This window comes from Xiphophorus hellerii, chromosome 3 (assembly GCF_003331165.1).
Source record: "Xiphophorus hellerii strain 12219 chromosome 3, Xiphophorus_hellerii-4.1, whole genome shotgun sequence".
Lineage (NCBI taxonomy): Eukaryota > Metazoa > Chordata > Actinopteri > Cyprinodontiformes > Poeciliidae > Xiphophorus > Xiphophorus hellerii.
The window spans coordinates 1915174-1938375 of NC_045674.1; the positions used below are offsets into that span (position 1 = coordinate 1915174).

A 23202-nucleotide genomic window follows, 5' to 3' on the forward strand; every position below is an offset into this window, starting at 1 on the left:
GTCAGAGGCTTCTTCAAATTTGCTGTAATACAGACAGCTATAAAACCTTTCCTGCCAACAGCCATCACTATCTACAATAACTATTTGGAGAATTTGAATTAATATGAGTTACAACAACGATTAATTTCCTGTTCGGATCAATAAAAGTATTTTTGTATTTTGAATTAAGTACATAACTACATGATGTGTGTTTGCTCTGTCAGGCAGTCCACACATGGGTTTATACCAAAGATAAGGAATCCTGAACAATGGAGAGACAGTCTGGTTCCTGAGCAGCTGCAGAAAAACATCATCTAAACCTGCCTGTGCAAACCAGACAGGTTCATTAGGTGAGAGTTCATAAACACTAAGAGTGAAGAGACAAAACGACCAGCAGATTATTAAGGTGATGATGACTTGTATATAGAAATTCACGACAGAGTTGAGCATTCCTGCATGAAACTTTCAGAGGACAGTCGGTCAGTTGGACCTCAGTCGAGCTTTATGCTCACAGATGAATTTGTTCATAAACTCATTGTTTTCTTTCTTCCAGCTCTCTGAGGGATTTTGACTTGGAATCACCAGAGCTTTTGGTCCCGGACTGGTGACCGTGTTCTTCGCCCAGAACCTTTAAAACAGAAACATGAACTCCAGAACATTAAATAAAATCACACAGCAACTCATTGACATCAAACTGATAACTGCCAGCATCTACATGTTTGTCACTGAAACCAAACTGTTCAACTTAAACAGAAAATTACATTTTTGACTAAACTGAAACTTTCTTAAACATTTTCAAAAAACAAATCTAAAACATGTTAAACACTTAAGTAGAACTAATGTAACAAATATATTTTATCCAAATTCAACATGAAATCCTATTTTCAATGACGCAGTATTAAAATTATTCCTCCCTCTGAACAGATTTCTTCAGATGGGCCTGCGTTTGTAAACCAGGTGTTTTATCTTGATCTCCCCTGATGTAACAATGACGGCCCTCACCCATCCTGTTTGAGGAAGAACACTTCAAATGCCCTGATTACTGACCTCAATGTTTCATTGGTGCTACAATAATGGCCTAGTCCAAGGAAGCCTCCAGAAGGTTCAGGGAAACCCATTACCATTAAGAGAAGCAGAAAGGTAGCAAATGCCCTGAATGTTCATAGAATTACAGCTGGAGGAATAAAACCCAACTTTAAAGTTACAAGGACAATGGCTACGCCCCCTGGTGGCTGAAACAGAAAGCCGCCCCATTCCCAAGGAGGCAGGTGGTCAAAAACCATCGACTGACTGCAAAAGACCAGCAGCAAGGCTTGGTGGCATCAGCCACAGAGGTTTCAGGTCCCACAGTGAGGACAGACTGAGGACTGAAGGTCTCCATGCCTGAACTCAATCACCTACAGAACCACTGACCCAAAGGCACAAGAAAACCCAGCTGCAGTTTGCTCATAGCTACATTAGGAAGATAAAGAAGTTTTTTTTTTTTTTCAAAACTTCTTGAGTCTGATCAGACGTCTGAAGCTCCTGCTGAAAAGAACAACCTGCCCACTGTGAAGCACGGCAGGGACCCAATGATGCTCTGGGGCCGCTTCCCTTCCTCTGGAAACTTGCAGAGTGTGGAGGTCAAGATGGATTCAATCAGGAATCAGGATATCCTGGGAGAAACTGTCCTGCTGTCTGTGAGGACGCCTGAAGCTTGAGGAAGCCCAGTAAGCTTTGACATCATTGGACGTCCAAACAGAACAATGAACCCAAACATATCTCACAGTCCACCAAGGTTTGGTTTTAGAAGAAGTCCTGGAGATCCTGGAGTCGTTGTCACAGTTTAGCTCTTCTACAAGCTTGTCAAAATATATTTACATTTTGACCTAAATATGTATATTTTTAAATCATAGTTCTTACCCAAGACTGTTTACACGTCCATCAACCCAGGTCCAGGTGTTGTTAACTTTCTGTAATCCCATCCAGTATCCATGGTATTCACTATGGTAGTACTTGATGTGTTTACTGACAAATTCCTGAAAACAGATTTTTAGATTCTCATAAACCTTTTTACTTTGAGTTATCAATTTTCCAGAAATGTCCAGATTAGCTTCAGATTTCTAGCGTGGCGTTAGATTTTACCTGCTCCTCCAGATCATTAATAACAACCAAATCTGCTCCTTTTTTCTTACAGAGCGTTCGACTTTCTTCCCAGGTCTTCCAAGGAGCTGGTTTGTCGTAAAACAGGTAGCATTTTTTCTTGAAGAGAATCCAGTCACCTGTGCAGGGCTTACATACTGGATCCATCAGACAAGGGGAAAGATCAGAAAGAAGTGAAACGTTAGTAACATCACATCAAAAAGAACAATAAATGTATAAAAGATATCCCTGTGTGTATATTTACTGTTTCTATAGTCAAAATATCTTAAGCAAAGATTTCTAAGGTAGAGTGCAGATCAATAATGGAAAGTGATCAGGTTAAGCTACCATTCTAGTTAGAAGTGGCGTACCACAGGGCTCGGTGCTCGGTTCACTCAAAAACAACTGTATTCCCTGAAATCAAAACTTTACTCTAAACTTGTTGCTACTGAATCAAATTTTCTCCACCCCAGCCAAGGCCCTGGCTCACCTTGTCAGACATCAGCACCGTACCTGTGATTATAATGGTTAGGTATGTTTTGAACAGCTATTTGTAACTGAAGATTATAATAATATTCTAAATATAACACAAATAATCCAGAGTTTCAAAGGTAATGTATAAATCTAATCACTTTTGTTGAGGCAGTTGTCTTTAACTGAAAATGTGTCAAACTTCTGGATGAATTCCAGACTCTCCCTCAGCTCTTCTCTCTCTTGGCTCAGCTTGTCTCTCTCTTGGGTCAGCCTTTTAATCTCTTGGGTTAACTTATCTCTTGTGTGGCTCAGCTCATCTTTCTCTTTGTACAAGTGGTTCAGCTCATCTCTCTTTTGGCTCAACTCCTCCGTCTCTCGGCTCAGCTGCTCCATCTCTCGGCTCAGCAACGCTCTGTCTCCGTTCACTAGCTGCAGCGTAGTTCTCATGCGGCTCAGCTCCTCCTTCTTTTGAAACAGCTCCTCTCCCACTCGGCTCACTCGGCTCAGCTCCTGGTTCTTTATTATCTTTCTTTGCTCAGTCAGTTTCTTTTTTTCTCTTGTGAGATTACTGATATTTTCCTGCTGCTTGTTAACCTTTATGCTCACTATAAAAACACACAAATTAGTCAGAGAGTCAGTGAATTTATCTGTATCAGAGAAGCATCAACATTTTCAGTTTCTCTCTCAGATCTTTTCAGGATATCAGACAGTATTCTCACTTTAGAACCAAAGAACAGTAAACTGATTTAATATTTCATTAACTTGCTTATTTTGGGGGGCTGCATGGCGGTAGAACTGTTGCCTTGCAGCAATAAGGTCCAGGGTTTGAATCCTTGGGAGTCTGTATTCATAAAGTTTACCAATGGACATTCTTGTCCAGTGACCAGTAGAAATACACCAACCTGCCCAACAACCCTCCACTGACAGCTAAGTTTAGACAGTGGATGGGTGGATGTTTAATTTTGTAATACTATGTTTTATATAATTTTACATTTATTACAATTTTATTGCTCTTTTATGAATGTGTGAAGCTTTTATGTTGGAAGTCTTCACTTTAATTGGGCTGATTTTCACCAAGGTCTTTAAACTCCTCCACTTCAGGCAGAGACTACTGCCAACTCAGAGGGCAAAGTGCAGAGTCATGGCCTCAGACTTAGAGGAGTTTACTGGAACCATGAGCTGAAGAAACTAGCAGAAACACATCGTCTATGAAAAAGATGAGATCCTGAGGTTCACAAGCCAGACATCGTCCTCTCCACAACTTTAGATCTTCCATTAAACTTTAACACCTTTACAGGTTTCAAGCTGAGCAGCATTAAGTTAAATTGATTCTTGGTGACACTTCAGTGTCCCTGACTTTTTATCAACATTCATATCCCTGCCTACTGTTAGACACTTGTATCCTGATGCTTTAAACCTCTAAAAACATGTCATAAAAGAAGACAATGAAAATATATTGTTCTGAAATTAAACTAACTGTAGATAGCTGTTCCAGCTAGCAGGACACAAAAAATCCCCAAACCCGCCAAATACAGATGAGACTGAAGTGGTGATGTTTCTTTTGCTTCTTCCTCTGCTTCTTCTTCTTCACCTGAAAGAAACAATGAACTTGATAAGGTATAGAAGTTATAATTCATCAGAGGGCCTGGATGCCTGTAGAGGGGTATGAGTTATTTTCTTAGCGCCAGTTTAACAGGACAGGAAAACATGGAAAATCAGCTGTGACTCAGTGGTTTAGGTAAACACAACCAGCTGGGTCAGACCAGACCGGACAGCCGATCTGCCTCTGAGCCGTACAATGGCAGAGAGACGACGACTCCTTCTGGATTGTACTGAACAGTGGCTAGACAATTTATATTGATAATAAGGAGCATCAATGGAGTATCTATTTAGGACACCCACCACTTGGGTAATAACATGGATCATGCTATGTATCAGTGAGAGAGCAAGAAATAAGTATGGATCTAACACACTGTGTTTGTCTTGTTTGACGTCATTCTAAGGTTCAAGATTAAGATCTGAATGTTTGAACATGAGTTGCACAGTGGCGCGGTTGGTAGTTCTTTTGGCTTGCAGCAAGAGCTGCAACCAGCTGTTGGAGACCAACCATATAGACCAAAGAAGGTCTACTGTTCAATTGGTAGATGGTTTGGCGATTACTAATCTTTAAAAAGCCTGACCTACCAATTCCGATTCTGGACGATACTAAAGTTTTTGTCTGAAATGTTGCTAAATATAGCAAGAAAGTCGCTGAGTTGGCAACAGTGTGGTGAGTATTGTTAACTGCAAACGTGCAAAGATGACCTGGTGGGTCGGTCTGTCAGTCAAACCTCTCTCACTGTAGAGCAGAAGAGGACAGTGGCTGATTTTTAAACCGTTTCTGAGATCCATAACATCAGTGGATAAGATCGGCTTCACATGTGAGTATCGGCCGATCATCAAGCTCCCAAAATTAAAGAAATCATTTCCAATACTTTCTTGGCCGATAAACTGGTTCACCCCTAGAAACAATATTAATATTAGTCCATACTCCAAATCATATTTACTTTCCTTTATTATGCCACTGCATTGTAGCTACTCCCCTTTTTATGTTTTCATCATGTGAAGGACTTTGAATTGTCTTGTTGGTGAAATGTGCTGTACAAATAACGTCGCCTTGCCGAGAGATTTCTCCAATGATACAAAGAGATTAAGCCTCAAGGTTTACATGTGATGTAAAAAAACACTGCAGCTTCCTACAGAGGAAATAGTCATGTATTACGTACATTTGGGCAGTATTGTTACTTTTTAATACTCATAGAATATATATGGAGTCACTTACTTTCACGAGAATATTTGCGATTGTTACTAGTGACTGCAGGATAGGAGTCATTGTCCCTGCTGTCGTCCATCCTTTAAAAGCAAAATCATAAAGATTCAGATTTTAGAAAATGTCTAACATCTGCTTGAATGATCTCAGCTGTAGCACCAGGCAGGTTCCTCTTCCACTTTTTAAAAGACTTCAGGGTTTGATGCAGCATCAGAACAAAGTCGGCCTTCTATCACCTGAAGAACATTTCCAGGCTTAAGGGATTAATGTTGCAACAAGATCTAGAGAAACTCATCCATGTATTTATCTTTCATTGTGTTGATTACTGCAACTGTGTCTTCACAGGTCTGACTAAAAAATCTAATCATTCAGACAGATGCAGCTGCGTCACTCTGCCCTGACGGTATGGCATGAGACAGATAACCTGTGAAAGAAATTGATCTCCTCTACCTTCTCTGAGTGCCAACTACGAACAAAAAATCAGAACCAGGAGCCGTGTCTTAGCATTGTCAATCACAACCTTGCGTGGTGTTGCTCATTCCTTTCCCCCACTTGCTTTCTGCTAAGCTGCAGTTAGCAGAGAATTTTGAGAATGCTCAGTATAGTTAGCATGGCCACCAATGACAGTGGAAAAATGGTAAAGTGTTTATTCACCATTAGCACACTGAGCAGCGAGTACATGAGGTTTATTGACAACACTAGGACCTCCCTCCTGGCGGCTCTGATGGGTTGTTTTTGTTGGGAACAGCCATTTGTTTTCAGACAGCAATTGCAGCTCAGGGAGATTTCACAGAATATCTGTCTCATGACAAACTGTCACAACATGGAGAGTTTTAACAAATATTTACAAAATATATATTTTTAATAAGTTACAAACTGCAGCTTCAAATTAATCCACAGATCTTATGTACCTCAGAAACAGTCTAAACATCAGACTGTCCTAAACACCCACCTGTTTGGAGTTGTCTTTGATTAATAATAACTGGAACATTGATTTGACAAAATGTAATGTTAAATGCTTGTTGTATTTTTGTAACGAATATGTTAAAAAATATATATATTTTTAAAAGTTTCATACTGCAACTTTAAAAGAACTCAGCGTTTCAGCTGTTTTACAGTTTTATGGAAGTTAGTTCCAGATTAGAGAAGCATTAAAACTGAATTCTGCTTCTCCATGTTTGGTTCTGGTTCTGAGGATGCAGAGCAAACCAGAACCAGAAGACCTGAGAGGTCTGGATGGTTGATAAAACACAGCATGTTGAATAGGCTAGGACCGCCTGTCAGTGTCTTTGTTACACACTGCAGACGGCTGATTTTGGTAGAAAGTATCTGTTATTCAGTGAAAACTGGAATCAGTTTCTTCAGTAACCTTGTGGGTTTACACAAGGTAGACTAAAATGTTAATAAGACTAAAATGTTAATAATTACAGTTTGTACAAACTGAAAATATAACATGTTAATTAGTATAAACTTGGTTTACACTAATAGAAATAAATCACTATTTTATACGCATAATTATCAAGTCCTTTGAACTAAGATATAACATCTCTTCTAACTATCCTCTAGCCTAAAAATCAAGGACGGGGTAACCAAAGCTCCCCAACTTCTACAGAGCTGCTAACGGTTGTTAGCTTTCATACTAACGGCAGTAAACAGTTACGGCCTAACTTCTTATACAAATATGCCAACATTATAACATTCCGAGTAACAGCGGTTAGAATTTAGGTTAGCGGCAGTTAACAGCGGTAGTTTCCAGCTGTGCTCTGTGCGGAGGCCTCTGTCGTTCAGGCTGCGCCGATACTCAGAATCTGGGGCTACAATAAGTAACCAACGTTGTTCGTGTTTAACTGCATCCTACAAACACTAGATGGCACTCCAACAACGAAAATGAGACAAAAGGAAGAAAGAAATGGGAACAAAAGAGTCGATGGGTTAAACATATCAGTTGTGACGTCATTAAAGCTTTTAGCAATTATGCCATAAAGGTTTCAAATGGACAAGAGAATTTAATCTCCATGAAAGCGTTCTCGTTGAGAATAACCTTACAATAAGCTTATTTCAAACTTCATTTATCATTAAGATTTAAGAAAAGCTTAATGATAAATAAATTATATGCTTCTGAGTAAAAATGCGGATTGGTATTCCATTTGTTTTTAAATCTATTTACACTTTGCTTGAAGTTGCAGTCTTGCTTTTCAAACATCCTTCTTTTTACTGAGGCCACCACCAGCTGGAAAAATGTAAGAAAAAAAAGAAAAATATTTTTACATGGATTCAACTCAAATGTTGGCGAAATAAACAAATATTGTAGGATAATGTCACAGTTGAGTTGTCTGTATTTTGGAGAAGCTGAGTTGGCAATCCTTTACTAACGGTAGTTAGCAGTTAGGCTAGCCCGGTAAACAGTTACCTCTAATACACAGAAATATCTCAAAATACAATCGATTTAAGTAAAATAAAAACTGCCCTGTACTAACAAACACTTCTAACAGTGGTACATATTACCACTGGACCCACCTGTGAAGTGAAACCAGCTTCCTCTCTGATCCCAGATAGCCGAGGACTCCGGGACGGAATCGCCGCCAGGACCGCTGCACTGACCAACGGATCACTCCGCCTCCTAACAGCGGACCGCTGCGCACTCTAGGCGGATGTGCACATCGTAGGCGCTCTTTTCAAGCCGTTCTTCGGCCCCTTATTGTGACATATTGAATCCTTCAGAGTCAGATGGACAAATTATATTTCAAATTTAACCTCAACTGATTAAGACGTTTAATTATCCTTTAATCAATTCAACTGCACAATAACAAAAATATTTAATGCCAGATTATTATTATTTTAAATTTGAATATTTTTCTTTTGCCAATCTCCCTTTTCTAAAACGGAATCACGGAAAAAACACATTGGTTTCTGACCGACGTGACCGCTGACTGAACAGACGCTCCAGGATTAACTAAGCCTGACTGTTAGCCTTGTCTGAAGCAGGTTAGCTGCACAGGATAAAGTGCTGTTGTGAAAACCAAATAGAGGCTTAATTCAGCAAGGATGCCTGAAATCCCGGCTTAATCCGGTATCCTCGTTTTGGGAAAATGCCCTTAGACCTGCAAGATAACAGATTCATTTTGAAGTTTTGCAACAATGAGTTAAATAAAAAATGATCTGCAACCGTTTGAATGAAATCACTGAACTTAGTTTATATTTGAATGTGTTTTATTCAGAGAATAATATATCTTCTTTTATTGAATCCTTTTAATATTTTAAACGCATAAAGAACCGTTCATCATCACCAACACATCTGTCTCCAGTGGTCATCAGGCGAGAGGCGGGTACAGCCTGGACATGCCGCCAGTCCATCAGAGAGCAACACAGAGACAGACAGGACAAATAACCCACTTACACCTCAGGTGAATTCAGAGAGACCAGTTAACCTAACAGTGATAGGGACTGGGGCAGGAAGCTGGAGTACCCAGAGCGAAACCACACTGCAAGGCTACCATACTACCAACTGTGCCACTCTGCAGGATGCATGCATGTCTGACATTAAACCATAAAGACGACTGTTGTGGAAAAAGACAAATTTCCAAGCTCCGTTAAGTGAAAATCACTGTCAGGTTTATTTAATGCCATGCGCAAGCGATGAGAGCCACAAGATGAGAAACTCATGAACAGGTCAGATTACAGCTCCCGGTCAGACTCAGAGTCTGACCTGTCAGGCAGTCCACACATGGGTTTTATACCAAAGATAAGGAATCCTAAACAGTGGAGAGACAGTCTGGTTCCACAGGAGTTGCGGAAAAACAATATGTAACCTTGGCTGTGCAAGACAGACAGGTTCATGAGGTGAGAGTTCATAAAAACTAAGAATGAAGAGATAAAATGACCAGCAGATTATCAGTCATAGTGTTATACCTTTGGTATAGAAATTCATGACAGAGTTGAGTATTCCTTTATCTAACTGACTATAACTTTAAGAGAGTTAGTTGGACCTTACTGGCTTCACGCTCACTGATGTATCTGGTCTTTAGAGACCCCAGCAGCCATTGTACAGAGATAACTTGGACTGAAGAGGGCGGAGCTCCACTTGGGTTGCCAGGTGAGGGACTGGGTTTGGCTCAGGGTTTGCTAGGTATAAAATTGTGATGCATCAATTTAGAGGTTTTTGAAACAGATCGTTTCAAAAACGACCTGCGAAACATTTATTCCCAAAAACCTGCTGGGTGTTTTGTTTTATTTTCTTGCTCTTGCATTGTCTCTAGAAACAGGAGACGCCCAAATGGAAAGATGGAAACATGTGAAATGTGAGAATGTGAATTTTGCAAAATAGGAGACTTTCAACAAAATCAAGAAAATAATGGACAGCCCTGATCTTCTTCATGACTGGTTGGTCTTGGAAAAACAGTGTCTTCAGTCAGAGGCTTCTTCAAATTTTCTGTAATACAGACAGCTATAAAACCTTTCCTGCCAACAGCCATCACTATCTACAATAACTATTTGGAGAATTTGAATTAATATGAGTTACAACAACGATTAATTTCCCGTTCGGATCAATAGAAGTATTTTTGTATTTTGAATTAAGTACATAACTACATGATGTGTGTTTGCTCTGTCAGGCAGTCCACACATGGGTTTATACCAAAGATAAGGAATCCTGAACAATGGAGAGACAGTCTGGTTCCTGAGCAGCTGCAGAAAAATATCATCTAAACCTGCCTGTGCAAACCAGACAGGTTCATTAGGTGAGACTTCATAAACACTAAGAGTGAAGAGACAAAACGACCAGCAGATTATTAAGGTGATGATGACTTGTATATAGAAATTCACGACAGAGTTGAGCATTCCTGCATGAAACTTTCAGAGGACAGTCGGTCAGTTGGACCTCAGTCGAGCTTTATGCTCACAGATGAATTTGTTCATAAACTCATTGTTTTCTTTCTTCCAGCTCTCTGAGGGATTTTGACTTGGAATCACCAGAGCTTTTGGTCCCGGACTGGTGACCGTGTTCTTCGCCCAGAACCTTTAAAACAGAAACATGAACTCCAGAACATTAAATAAAATCACACAGCAACTCATTGACATCAAACTGATAACTGCCAGCATCTACATGTTTGTCACTGAAACCAAACTGTTCAACTTAAACAGAAAATTACATTTTTGACTAAACTGAAACTTTCTTAAACATTTTCAAAAAACAAATCTAAAACATGTTAAACACTTAAGTAGAACTAATGTAACAAATATATTTTATCCAAATTCAACATGAAATCCTACTTTCAATGACGCAGTATTAAAATTATTCCTCCCTCTGAACAGATTTCTTCAGATGGGCCTGCGTTTGTAAACCAGGTGTTTTATCTTGATCTCCCCTGATGTAACAATGACGGCCCTCACCCATCCTGTTTGAGGAAGAACACTTCAAATGCCCTGATTACTGACCTCAATGTTTCATTGGTGCTACAATAATGGCCTAGTCCAAGGAAGCCTCCAGAAGGTTCAGGGAAACCCATTACCATTAAGAGAAGCAGAAAGGTAGCAAATGCCCTGAATGTTCATAGAATTAAGCTGGAGGAATAAAACCCAACTTTAAAGTTACAGGGACAATGGCTACGCCCCCTGGTGGCTGAAACAGAAAGCCGCCACATTCCCAAGGAGGCAGGTGGTCAAAAACCATCGACTGACTGCAAAAGACCAGCAGCAAGGCTTGGTGGCATCAGCCACAGAGGTTTCAGGTCCCACAGTGAGGACAAACTGAGGACTGAAGGTCTCCATGCCTGAACTCAATCACCTACAGAACCACTGACCCAAAGGCACAAGAAAACCCAGCTGCAGTTTGCTCATAGCTATATTAGGAAGATAAAGAAGGTTTTGTTTTTTTTTCAAAACTTCTTGAGTCTGATCAGACGTCTGAAGCTCCTGCTGAAAAGAACAACCTGCCCACTGTGAAGCACGGCAGGGACCCAATGATGCTCTGGGACCGCTTCCCTTCCTCTGGAAACTTGCAGAGTGTGGAGGTCAAGATGGATTCAATCAGGAATCAGGATATCCTGGGAGAAACTGTCCTGCTGTCTGTGAGGACGCCTGAAGCTTGAGGAAGCCCAGTAAGCTTTGACATCATTGGACGTCCAAACAGAACAATGAACCCAAACATATCTCACAGTCCACCAAGGTTTGGTTTTAGAAGAAGTCCTGGAGATCCTGGAGTCGTTGTCACAGTTTAGCTCTTCTACAAGCTTGTCAATATATATTTACATTTTGACCTAAATATGTATATTTTTAAATCATAGTTCTTACCCAAGACTGTTTACACGTCCATCAACCCAGGTCCAGGTGTTGTTAACTTTCTGTAATCCCATCCAGTATCCATGGTATTCACTATGGTAGTACTTGATGTGTTTACTGACAAATTCCTGAAAACAGATTTTTAGATTCTCATAAACCTTTTTACTTTGAGTTATCAATTTTCCAGAAATGTCCAGATTAGCTTCAGATTTCTAGCGTGGCGTTAGATTTTACCTGCTCCTCCAGATCATTAATAACAACCAAATCTGCTCCATTTTTCTTACAGAGCGTTCGACTTTCTTCCCAGGTCTTCCAAGGAGCTGGTTTGTCGTAAAACAGGTAGCATTTTTTCTTGAAGAGAATCCAGTCACCTGTGCAGGGCTTACATACTGGATCCATCAGACAAGGGGAAAGATCAGAAAGAAGTGAAACGTTAGTAACATCACATCAAAAAGAACAATAAATGTATAAAAGATATCCCTGTGTGTATATTTACTGTTTCTATAGTCAAAATATCTTAAGCAAAGATTTCTAAGGTAGAGTGCAGATCAATAATGGAAAGTGATCAGGTTAAGCTACCATTCTAGTTAGAAGTGGCGTACCACAGGGCTCGGTGCTCGGTTCACTCAAAAACAACTGTATTCCCTGAAATCAAAACTTTACTCTAAACTTGTTGCTACTGAATCAAATTTTCTCCACCCCAGCCAAGGCCCTGGCTCACCTTGTCAGACATCAGCACCGTACCTGTGATTATAATGGTTAGGTATGTTTTGAACAGCTATTTATAACTGAAGTTTCAAAGGTAATGTATAAATCTAATCACTTTTGTTGAGGCAGTTGTCTTTAACTGAAAATGTGTCAAACTTCTGGATGAATTCCAGACTCTCCTTCAGCTCTTCTCTCTCTTGGCTCAGCTTATTAATCTGTTGGGTCAGCTCATCTCTCTCTCGATTCAGCTTATGTTTCTCCTGGCTCAGCTCATCTTTCACTTGGCTCACTTTGGTACGCTCCGCTCTCAGTTGACTCAGAGTGTCTCTCTTGAGCAAAACATTTTCCTTTTCTGCACTCAGATGTCCTATGTCTTCCATCGCCCGACTCATCTCAGCTCTCACTCGGTCCAGCTCCTCTTTATTTCTGAACATCTGCTCTCCCTCTTGGCTCATTTGGTCCAACCTGCGGAACTTAATCATCGTTTTTTCCTTAATCAGTTTCTGCTTTTCTGTTGTAAGGTAATTGATACTGTCCTGTTGCACTGTCATCGTTATGCCCACTATAAAAACACACAAATTAGTCAGAGAGTCAGTGAATTTATCTGTATCAGAGAAGCATCATCATTTTCAGTTTCTCTCTCAGATCTTTTCAGGATATCAGACAGTATTCTCACTTTAGAACCAAAGAACAGTAAACTGATTCAATATTTCATTAACATGCTTATTTTGGGGGCTGCATGGTGCTACCACTGTTACCTTGCAGCAATAAGGCCCAGGGTTTGAATCCTTGGAGTCTGTATGCATAAAGTTTGCATATCCTCAGATTTTCTCTGGGTACTCCGGCTTCCTCTCAGAGACCAAACTCATGACTATCAGGCTAATTGGTCTCTCTAAACTGCCCTCAGGTATGAGTGTGTGCATGGTAGTTTGCCCTGATAGTGTCCGTGTTGCTGTGTGATGGACTGGCGGCTTATGAAAGGTGTAGCCCACAGGTGTCAAACTCCAGTCCTCGAGGGCCGCTGACCTGCAGTTTTTAGATGTACCACAGGTAAAAAACACTGGAATGAAATGGCTTCATCACCTCCTCCTTGTGTAGATCAGTTCTCCAGAGCCTTAATGACCCAATTATTCTATTCAGGTGGTGCAGCAGAGGCACATCTAAAAGTTGCAGGACAGCGGCCCTTGAGGTCTGGAGTTTAACACCCCTGGGTAGCCTGTCTGTTGCACAGTGACCACTAGAAGTAGAACCTGCCCAACAAGCCTGCATTGACAACCAGTGAATGAATGGATGTTTAATGTGCTAATATTGTGTGCTATACAATTTTATTGCTAATTATACTATTTTATACACGTATGGAGCTTTTATGTCGGAAGTCTTCACTTTAATTGCTGAAAAAACAAGCTAAATGCTGAAATGTAACTCACTGTAGATGATTGCTCCAGCTGCCAGGACAACAAAAATCCCCAAACACGCCAAGAACAGACGAGACTGAAAGGGTGATGGTAGTTCATCTTCTTCTTTTTCACCTGACAAACAGTGAAACTGTGGTTGAATCAAACCCTTTTAAGCTGAGCTCCAGCCAACACAGAAAAAAGCTACAGCTGTTTTTTGTCTTTTCCACTGAGGATACTCTTAATATGCGGCTTCCTTGTTTTTTAACCCCAACGCGCTCCTAGTGCAATGCTCAGGAGGAGCGCTGATGTCACGGTCGGACAGTGGGGAAGCAGGGGGTTTTCCTTTCAGATAGTCCATTTCCGAAAACACACACAAAAAAACCTTGTCGTAAAAACGCACACGGGGTCAGTGTGACCCAGCCAGACCGCGCACAGAGTTAAAAACTTAACAGGGTTGAGTTACTGGAGTAATTTCTCTCCAAAAATGTACTTTTAGGAGTAGTTTTGCTATACTGTACTTTTTACTTTTACTTGGGCAACTTTATGAAATATTGCTACTTGAGTAGAATTTTTGAATCCTCACTGTGAGTAACTTCACTGAATAAAGCATAATAATATTTTAACCAAAACTTCACCAGACACAAACACAAACCTGCAGTTTTTGTTCAAGTTTCATAAGTTTTATTTTGAAACAAATTGATTTTGATTTTTTTCCCCTTTGTCTAATTTTATTTGGTGACTATATTAATTATTTTCATTCTGATCTTTAAAATAAGAATATTTCTACATAACTACATTTTGGTCAGTCTGATGATGTAATTCTTAAATATTAAATGATTGATAATTTGATCAGTTTCTCAGTACTTGAGTAGCTTTTTTTTTTTTTTTTTACCAAATACTTTTTCACTCTTACTTGAGCAATTTCTCAGATGGCTACTTTTTACATTTACTTGCGTAAAAATATATCGGAAAATATGTTGAAATAGTGCTTTTCTGGGGTGCTGTGGTGGCGCAGGGGCAAAGCATGACCCACGTTGAGGCCTTAGTCCTTTCAGATAGTCCATTTCCGAAAACACACACAAAAAAACCTTGTCGTAAAAACGCACATGGGGTCAGTGTGACCCAGCCAGACCGCGCACAGAGTTAAAAACTTAACAGGGTTGGGTTACTGGAGTAATTATCGGTTTGTTTTACAATTTAACACCATAATTACTGTTTGGTCAGCAAAAGCTGTTTACATATCTACTGTATTGTTTAATGTTTCTAGTAATCACAACTGGCGGTTTTTTGTTGTTGTTGTTTTGTTGTAAAAACAACGGATCTTTTTCAGTATCTTGCATTTTTATGTTTCCACCATGTAAAGAACTTTGAATTGTTGATGAAATGGGCTATAAAAATAAACTTGCCTTGCCAAGAGATTTCTCCGATGATGCAAAGAGATGAAGTGATGTAAAAAAAATCCCACTATAACTTATAACTAATTAAGAGCATTTGGATAATACTGTTACCTTTCAATCCTCATAAAATATATAACATATATTGAGTCACTTACCATTTGTGCTACCCAGTGTAGGATCGGAGTCATCATCCTTGCTGCTCCCCATCCTTTACAGAGAAAATAATAAAGATTAGAAAATGTCCAACGTCTCCTTGCCTGTTCTGAGCTGTAGCTCAGTGGAAAGCAGGCGATTTCCTCTTCCACCTTTTAAAAGACAACATCAGGGTTTGATGAAGCATCAGAACATAAAGACAGTTATAAAGTTGGTCTTCTATCACCTGAAGAACATTTCCAGGATTAAAACACTAAAGTCCCAGTAAAATTTTTCTTATTATGAACTATTTAACTGTGTTAAAAGTTCTTCATTTAAGGTGGGCAGTATTAATAATGATGAAGATATGAAAGTTTCAGCTCAAGAAATTTATAATGCAGTCATGAGCGTAAAGAACAATGAGGCTGGTGGAATGGATGAGGTGTTAAGATTCTCAAGCAGAAAACTCTTTCCTTTGTCTGCCTTGTGTTTTTCTGGTTTTTTAGTCCATGGCATTTTGCCTGCCTCACATTTAGCTGTTATATTAGAGACTATTATGAAAGACAAAGGTGGCAAAGTAAATGATCGGCCCATAGCTTTAGCCAGTGTGCTGTCCAGGAAAAGATTATATTGATAAGATAGAACATTTTCTCCTTACTTCTGATAATCAGTTTGGCTTTAAATCAAACCATGGCACAGATCTGTATATTTTAGCTTTGAGAGAGATCTTATGTTTGTATAATTGACCCAATTTCACAATGTTTATGTTCTACTGATGTCTCAAACTGGAATGTTTTTGACCATGTCAATCATGAAAAGTTATTTTATAAGCGATACAACAGAGGGGTTCCCAGATCGACAGGTCCTTTTAAAATAAGGAACAGGGTTGCACAGGGAGGGAGGCATTCTGTGTCCTCTGCTTTTTAAAGTATACAGGGATGATTAATCAAACTGGCTACAAAATTGTGGGAGAGGGTGTGCTGAATGTAGGTGGGATCATAATTAACCACTTCATGTATACAGATGACATGGTTATTTTTAGTCCTTGTGTTGCTGGTCTTCAACAATTATTAAAAACCTGCTCGCAATATGGTCAGGATTATGACATTGGTTTCATTCACACTGCAGCCCGAACTGACCCAAATCCTATTTTTATTTATTTATTTTATTTTTTGACTTAATGCAACTTGTATCTGATTTTTTATGACAGTCTGAACAGCACAGATCCGATTTTTACAAATGCAACCCAGGAATCTTGGATATTTGGTTCTGAAGACAATTTGTATCTGAGCTTTTCAAACGTCATTGATGCTCGACAAACGTCACTATTCTGCGCCCTGATAAACCCAAGCGGGAAGAAAAACATCCACCATGGCGGACGATAATGAGGATTAAGTTGTTAATGTGCTGGCTCCGGTTAGACAACAACTTCAAAATTGTAAGGTAGGCTCCACCATTAGCATCTATTTTTACTTCCGCAAACACTGAGCACGCTCTTTACGTGTGACGTTACTGCGCACTCTACTGCGCATGCGGGACATTTTAAGATCGTTTGCTACTGGTACTGGTTTGCAGTTCACACACGGGAAATCACAGTCGCATTTATTGGGAATTATGAACGACCATGCAAAAAAAAGGGAGTTTTTACAATAAATCAGAATTGAGCATTAAAGCCTGCAGTGTGAACTCAGCCATTATGTTCAACGTACTGAAAAGTAATACAATTATGAAGATCAGAAGCTGGTACTTCCTGACTTCTCTGTCACTGTTCAGCTTGGCATGAGCGTCTTCCAACTAACTCACGTCTGTCTTTGTGAGTTTTCGCTTCTGATTAGGTGGTGGACTAACGAGCGGACATTTAAAAAACGCGCGGATGTAGAAAGCGTCACGGTGTGTAGTGTCTGTCTCTAGGCAACCAGGACAGCAGCTCCTGCTGGCAGCGCCGTTACGCAGCGGACGGATAAATAGGACAGGTGGTAATCCTAAATGTAGCTAAAATGTCAGGTTAATAAGAAATATTGTACAACGATGTCACAATTGTCCTGTATTTTGGCAAACCCTACATTAGTAATTAGCATTTAGGCTAGCGGCGGCAAACAGTAACTTCTAAATATCTCAAAATGCAATCGATGTCAATAAAACACTGCCCTGAACTTACAAACACTTCTAACAACGGCGCCTATCTGTTACTTCTATACTTAACTTACCTGTGAAAAGAGATAACTTCGGGATGGATTCGGCCTCAAGCCGGGCAGGTCCGCTGAACTGACCAACGTCTCTATCTAACGACGGACTCGCTGCGCTCTCGGCGGATGTGCACATCGTACGCGATGTTTTCAAAGCGTTCTTCGGTTACGGCCGTAGCCCTACGTCACCAGAGACTGTAAATAAATTGTTAAAACAGTTAACAAAGTTGGGTGGTAACTAGTTACATGTACTTGAGTAGCTTTTTGTAAAAAAAAACAAAACAAAACAAAAAAAATACTTTTAGGAGTATTTTAGCTGCGTTGTACTTTTTACTTTTACTTGAGTAAAATGTATTACTCTGGAGTAAAATATTTGGATTCTCTATAGTGGATGTACCCACTGTGAATGAAGAAGAAGCTTGTTCCACCGGACAAAGACACACACCTGCAGTTTTTGTTAAAATTTCTCAAGTTCTGTATTTAAAAAAGATTTGAAAAAATGTTTTGTTTGTCTGATTTTGTTATTCATATGAATTATTTTTATTTTGGTCTTTAAAATACAAATACTTCCACATAACTTTAAGTTTTGGTCTGTGATGTTGTCAATTTTAAATATTAAATAATTTAAGTTTTCATCAGTAAAATAGCCTTTTTACTAAATACGTTTTACTCTTATTTGAGTAACTCAATGGATGACTACTTTTTACATTAACTTGAGTTAGCAAATTTACTGTTGAGCAGTAATTTTTCAAAGATGTAGCTACATATGCGGCATTTATAATCTTAGGGTTGAAACCTAAAATGAACAGCAAAGCAGGAGCGTCAGACTCACAACATGGAGGCCAAATACTGTCATTACCACAAATACACAAAAACATAACCAGTTATTTATATTGAGTTATTTATATTTTTTATTCATGTAAAAAAAATCTTAAGTTGTAAGACACATTTTGATTTTTGCTTCTTTTTTTGCTCTGTAACTCCAGTGGCACAAACTAAAAAACAGTTAACGCTCAGCTAGGTGTGTCACAGTAACAAATTTTGCTGGATGATAAATTGTCCCAGAAGTTAATGCAGTAAACAACAATATTGATGTTTTGAGACCATAAAAATGCAAGAACACTTTCTCAAGGATCCATAAACTTTAAATTATAATGAACATTTAACACTGAAACTGGAAGGCATTTTAAATGTCAAAATAAATAAAACAACAGAAACAAGAAATAAACGGAAATATGATGATCTGTAAGGCGTAAAAAGGAATATCTGAGCCCAAAGCACCAGACTGAAGGTTTTTGTCATCCAGTTTTTGGGAGAAAAGAAAAAAATGATGAATCATTCAAATAAAAACTTTTTAGCTCGTTTCAATTGATCAATTTATTTCAATCTAACCCTGGCTGTGCAACACACACAGGTTCATTAGGTGAGAGTTCATAAACACTAAGAATGAAGAGACAAAACGACCAGCAGATTATTAAAGTCATGATGTTACACTTTATGTACAGAAATTCATGACACAGTTGAGCTTTCCTTTGAGCTTAACTTTAAGAGAAGAGTCAGTTAGATGCACCTTTGGAAAGCTTCATGCTCACAGATGAATTTGTTCTGGAAGAAACTGTCTGCTTTGTTCCAGCTCTCTGAGGGATTTCTTCCTGGCATCAGCCTGGCTTTTGGTCCTGGAGGTTTGAGCTCCTCCTTCATCCAGAACCTTTAAAACAGAACCATGAACCTCAGAATAGGCATGAGCCCATCACTGTCTTTTATTTTGAGTGTCAGGCGATACCGTGTTCTGATCCAACACTTCAAAAATACATTTAAAACCTTATTTATAATTTAACAGAACACAGAGGCTGTGTGAACCAAATGCAGCGATTTATTTTGATTGGACAGTTTCAGCAAAAAAAAAATATTGGACAACATGAAAATTATATTAACATTATCTTTAGAGCTGTGGTAATTGTTATTTTAGTAATCGAGTAATCCATCTATTATTTTGATGATTAATTGAGTAATCGAATAAAATTTGATCAAATAAAAGATTGGTAAGTTCTACCATAACAGCAGTGTTACTATTTAATATCAACATCGACTCAAACTTTCACATTTGAGCAATTACCTTTCTGCAGTTTGGAAAACGAACTTGTAACAATAATAGTTCGGTTTCTAAGTTAACCTGGACAAAAATGATACAAAAATCTGAAATTATATTCAATTTAATAATAAAGGAGTAGGTTCACAAAGATACTTATAAAAATGTCTAACGTCCGGTCTTTATTTTATTTATTCATCTTCAGTCGATTTAATGGATGAACTCTCAGCTTGCCCAGACATTTATAGCTCGTTTCTTTGTGAACGACTGGATTTGGTTCCTTCGTCACACAGAAACATCTGCCAGCTCTGTACCGCCACACTGCGCTCCACCACCCACTTGTTGAGACCGGGATGATATGAAATTTATTTTCCTGTTTGTCTGTAAAGCTACACTTACCGTAAGCATCAACTGCAGGTCAGCGGACAGACAGGTGTTCAGTCTCTCTGCTGGCCTGTATAAAGACACCCGCCGCGCTCTTCCCCTTTCTAAAAAGGTTTATTCTGGACTTGTCTCTGAGGTTGTTTTACTTATAAAAGGGGAGCAGTGTTATAAAGGTTTATGTTAGCCTGGGAGAATAATGTTCTGTCGGTACATCACTAAGTAGAGCAGGACCTCTAGTGGTCACAATTTTCACAGCAGTGTTATTTTGTATCTTCAGTGTTTCCCTGTATAGTGTTAAACCCTTAAGTCCTAAACGGAGCGCCGGTGATCCAGACAAATTTGCAGTACCATAATTCTGCCACATTTTGCGCTATCTGAAAAATTCCAACAGTTTCTGAAAAGGGAGACGTTGCGCTTTCCAGCCAATATCGGGTTATTACGATCATTTCACCCCCACCTTAGCAATGAGTGAAATTAATCTGAAGAACACTCACTTAATAGATGGTACATTGCGAAAATAACTCTCTACATATGGAAAGTTCCAGTTGTTATGGATAAACGCGCAAATATATTTACTCACAGGACATTTAAAGAACTGCGTACAATTAGAATAAGCAAAAATATCCAGGCGGACATTTTAAATTTGGGACATAAAGGGCATTAAGCTCTGTGAGAAAGCCAAACAGTAACAGCTTTCTTACTCTGCATCATATGTTTGTGTTTACAGTATAACTGATACTGAGGTTTTCATATGAACAAAGATCATTTTTATATCTTTTGTTTGCTTGAATCACTAACAGCTACCATTTATGTGGGTTTTTCCACAGACGTTAGCATAAAGCTGCTCCAGTTTTTATTCAGTTAATGAATGTTATTTTTTCATGCAGAGGAAACAAATGTAACCGAGACATATTTGTACTAGTTGTTTTTTTACAGTTTTGCATTGATTCTTAAGTAAAGCTTTGAAGGGAATCTTAACCTGCTGCTTTTCTGGAAGATAAATTATCTGTTGGTCTTGCCTACACATACAAGCAGGGGCAGAATAAGGATGAGCTGCGACTGGAAGGCGGTGTCGGGTCCAAATAGACGTTTTGCACGGCTCAATTGTTGCCACAGGAGATTACAGCGTTTCTCAAACATGCATGGAAGAATCAAGGCAAAACTCCAGGTATGTTTTTGATGAGGGAATAACATGAGGAAAAGCTGTTTTTGCATGATAAAATGTATACTTTTAGATAATACAGTAGACCGTACCCAAGCGTGTCTACACGTCCATCCACCCAGGTCCAGGTGTTGTTAGTTTGTTGTAACCCCAGCCAGTATCCCCACTGAATATCAAAGTAGGATTTGACATGTTTGCTGACAAATTCCTGTGAACAGATTTTTTTTTACATCACCATTAATCTTCTTACTTTGAGTCATCAGTTTTCCAGAAACTTCCAGATTAGCTCTAGATTTCTAGCATAGGTGGCGTTAGATTTTACCTGCTCCTGCAGATCATCAATTACAACCAAATCTGCTCGTCTGTCCTGACAGAACCTTCGACTTTGTTCCCAGGTCTTCCAAGGAGCTGCTTCGTTGTAAAACAGGTAGCATTTCTTCTGAAAGAAAATCCAGTCATGCAGGCACGGCTTACATCCTGGATCCATTAGACCAGAGGAAAGAACAGAAAGAAGTGGAACTTTGGTAAAAATAATCTCTAGTAGAAAAAATAACAGTTAATGTGTGCGTAATATTTAATGTTTCAATAGTCAAAATTGTTCTAGCAAAGATTTCAAAGGCAGAGCGCAGATCAGTATTGGAAGACGATTAAATTAAGTTACCGTTCTATTTCGGAGTGGCGTACCACAGGGCTCTATGCTCAGTTCACTCAAAAATATATAACTTTTTGAAATAAAAACTTTGCTGTAAACCTGTAAAGTGCTGTGAAGTGAGCCAGCACAGACCCTGGCCACTAATAATGGCCAGGAATGTTTTGAAAAACTGTTTACAATTGAAGGTTACATAAAAATAAAAATAATAAGATCAAAGTTTCAAAGATAATCTATGAATGTAATCACTTTTGGCAGGACAGTAGTTATTAATTGAAAAGATGTCAAACTTCTGGAAGAATCCCAGGGTCCATTTCAGCTCCTCCGCCTCTCGGGTCACCTCCTCTGTCTTTCGGGTCACCTCCTCTCTCTCTTGTTTCAGCTCCTCTCTTTTTCGGGTGAGCTTCTCTCTCTCTCGGTTCAGCTCATCTCTCTTTTGGTTCAACTCCTCTCTCTCTCGGTTCAACTCCTCTCTCCTTTGGGTCACCTCCTCTCTCCTTTGGGTCACCTCCTCTCTCCTTCGGGTCACCTCCTCTCTCCTTCGGGTGACCTCCTCTCTCCTTCGGGTCACCTCCTCTCTTTCTCGGATCAGCTCTTCTCTCTCTCGACTCGTTTGGCTCAGCTTCACCATCTTTATTTTGTCAGCCAGTTGCTTTTTTTCTGTTGTACGGTCTTTAATACTTCCCTGCTGCTCGCTCCTGTTTACATTCACTATAAAAACACACAAATTAGTCAGAAATCTGTATCACAGAAGCATCAATATTTTCAGTTTCTCTCTCAGACCCTTTCAGGATATCAGACAGTATTCTTAAAATAGAACCAAATGAACTTAATTAACTTAACTTCATTAAGTTGTTATTTTGGGGGGCTGATGCCTTGCAGCAATAAGGTCCTGAATCCCAGGATCTTGAGTTTGTTTTGGGTTTTATTATTTGTGATCCTTAGTTCTTTTTATTAGTTCTACAATGGTTCTACTTTTATTTCAGTTAGTTTTTAGTGATTCTAGTTAGTGTGTTTAGTCCTTTTCTTAGTCATGGTGCGTTCACACAAAACTGGTCCCACGCTTCAGGTTCGACACGTGAACTTTGCATGCAGAAGCTTGATGTTTGTCGGATGCGTTGGATGCGCTTCAGATGCGCCGCAACGGGCCTTCGATGCGCCTCCACATAGACTTTGAATGTAAACCAGATGCGTTTGATGTGAACGCACCATTACTCTTATTTTATTATGTTTCTTAAGTCTAGTTATTCTTTAGTGTTACATTTATGTTATAGTGCCTAAGGTACTCTCCCTCTCCCCCTGTCCCACTTTCTCTCTCTCCTCCCACCTGCAACCAGTTTCTAATCAGCATCTGTTTCTTGTTCAGTAATCGACCTGAACAAGAATATAAAACTCATTCTCAGCTCCTCCTTGCTGGTTTCTGCCGTCATTTCCCCGTG

The 23202-nt window shown here is 39.3% G+C and overlaps 2 protein-coding genes across 2 annotated transcripts; both read right to left on the reverse strand.

Annotated features, from left to right (window-relative positions):
* Positions 1-380: 380 nt before the first annotated feature.
* On the reverse strand, positions 381-8060 carry LOC116716274 (CD209 antigen-like). Its single transcript, XM_032557198.1, has 7 exons — positions 7901-8060; positions 5396-5466; positions 4052-4165; positions 2733-3179; positions 2104-2258; positions 1882-1997; positions 381-607 (listed from the first exon to the last, which is right to left on the reverse strand). Exons 2-7 carry the CDS (start codon positions 5463-5465, stop codon positions 460-462), a joined length of 1050 nt encoding a protein of 349 aa, XP_032413089.1. The 5' UTR covers position 5466; positions 7901-8060; the 3' UTR covers positions 381-459.
* A 515-nt stretch (positions 8061-8575) lies between these two features.
* Positions 8576-17642, reverse strand: LOC116717236 (CD209 antigen-like). The gene is made up of 7 exons (XM_032558458.1): positions 17501-17642; positions 15317-15369; positions 13795-13896; positions 12483-12929; positions 11894-12048; positions 11672-11787; positions 8576-10397 (listed from the first exon to the last, which is right to left on the reverse strand). Exons 2-7 carry the CDS (start codon positions 15366-15368, stop codon positions 10250-10252), a joined length of 1020 nt encoding a protein of 339 aa, XP_032414349.1. The 5' UTR covers position 15369; positions 17501-17642; the 3' UTR covers positions 8576-10249.
* Between the last annotated feature and the right edge of the window lie 5560 nt (positions 17643-23202).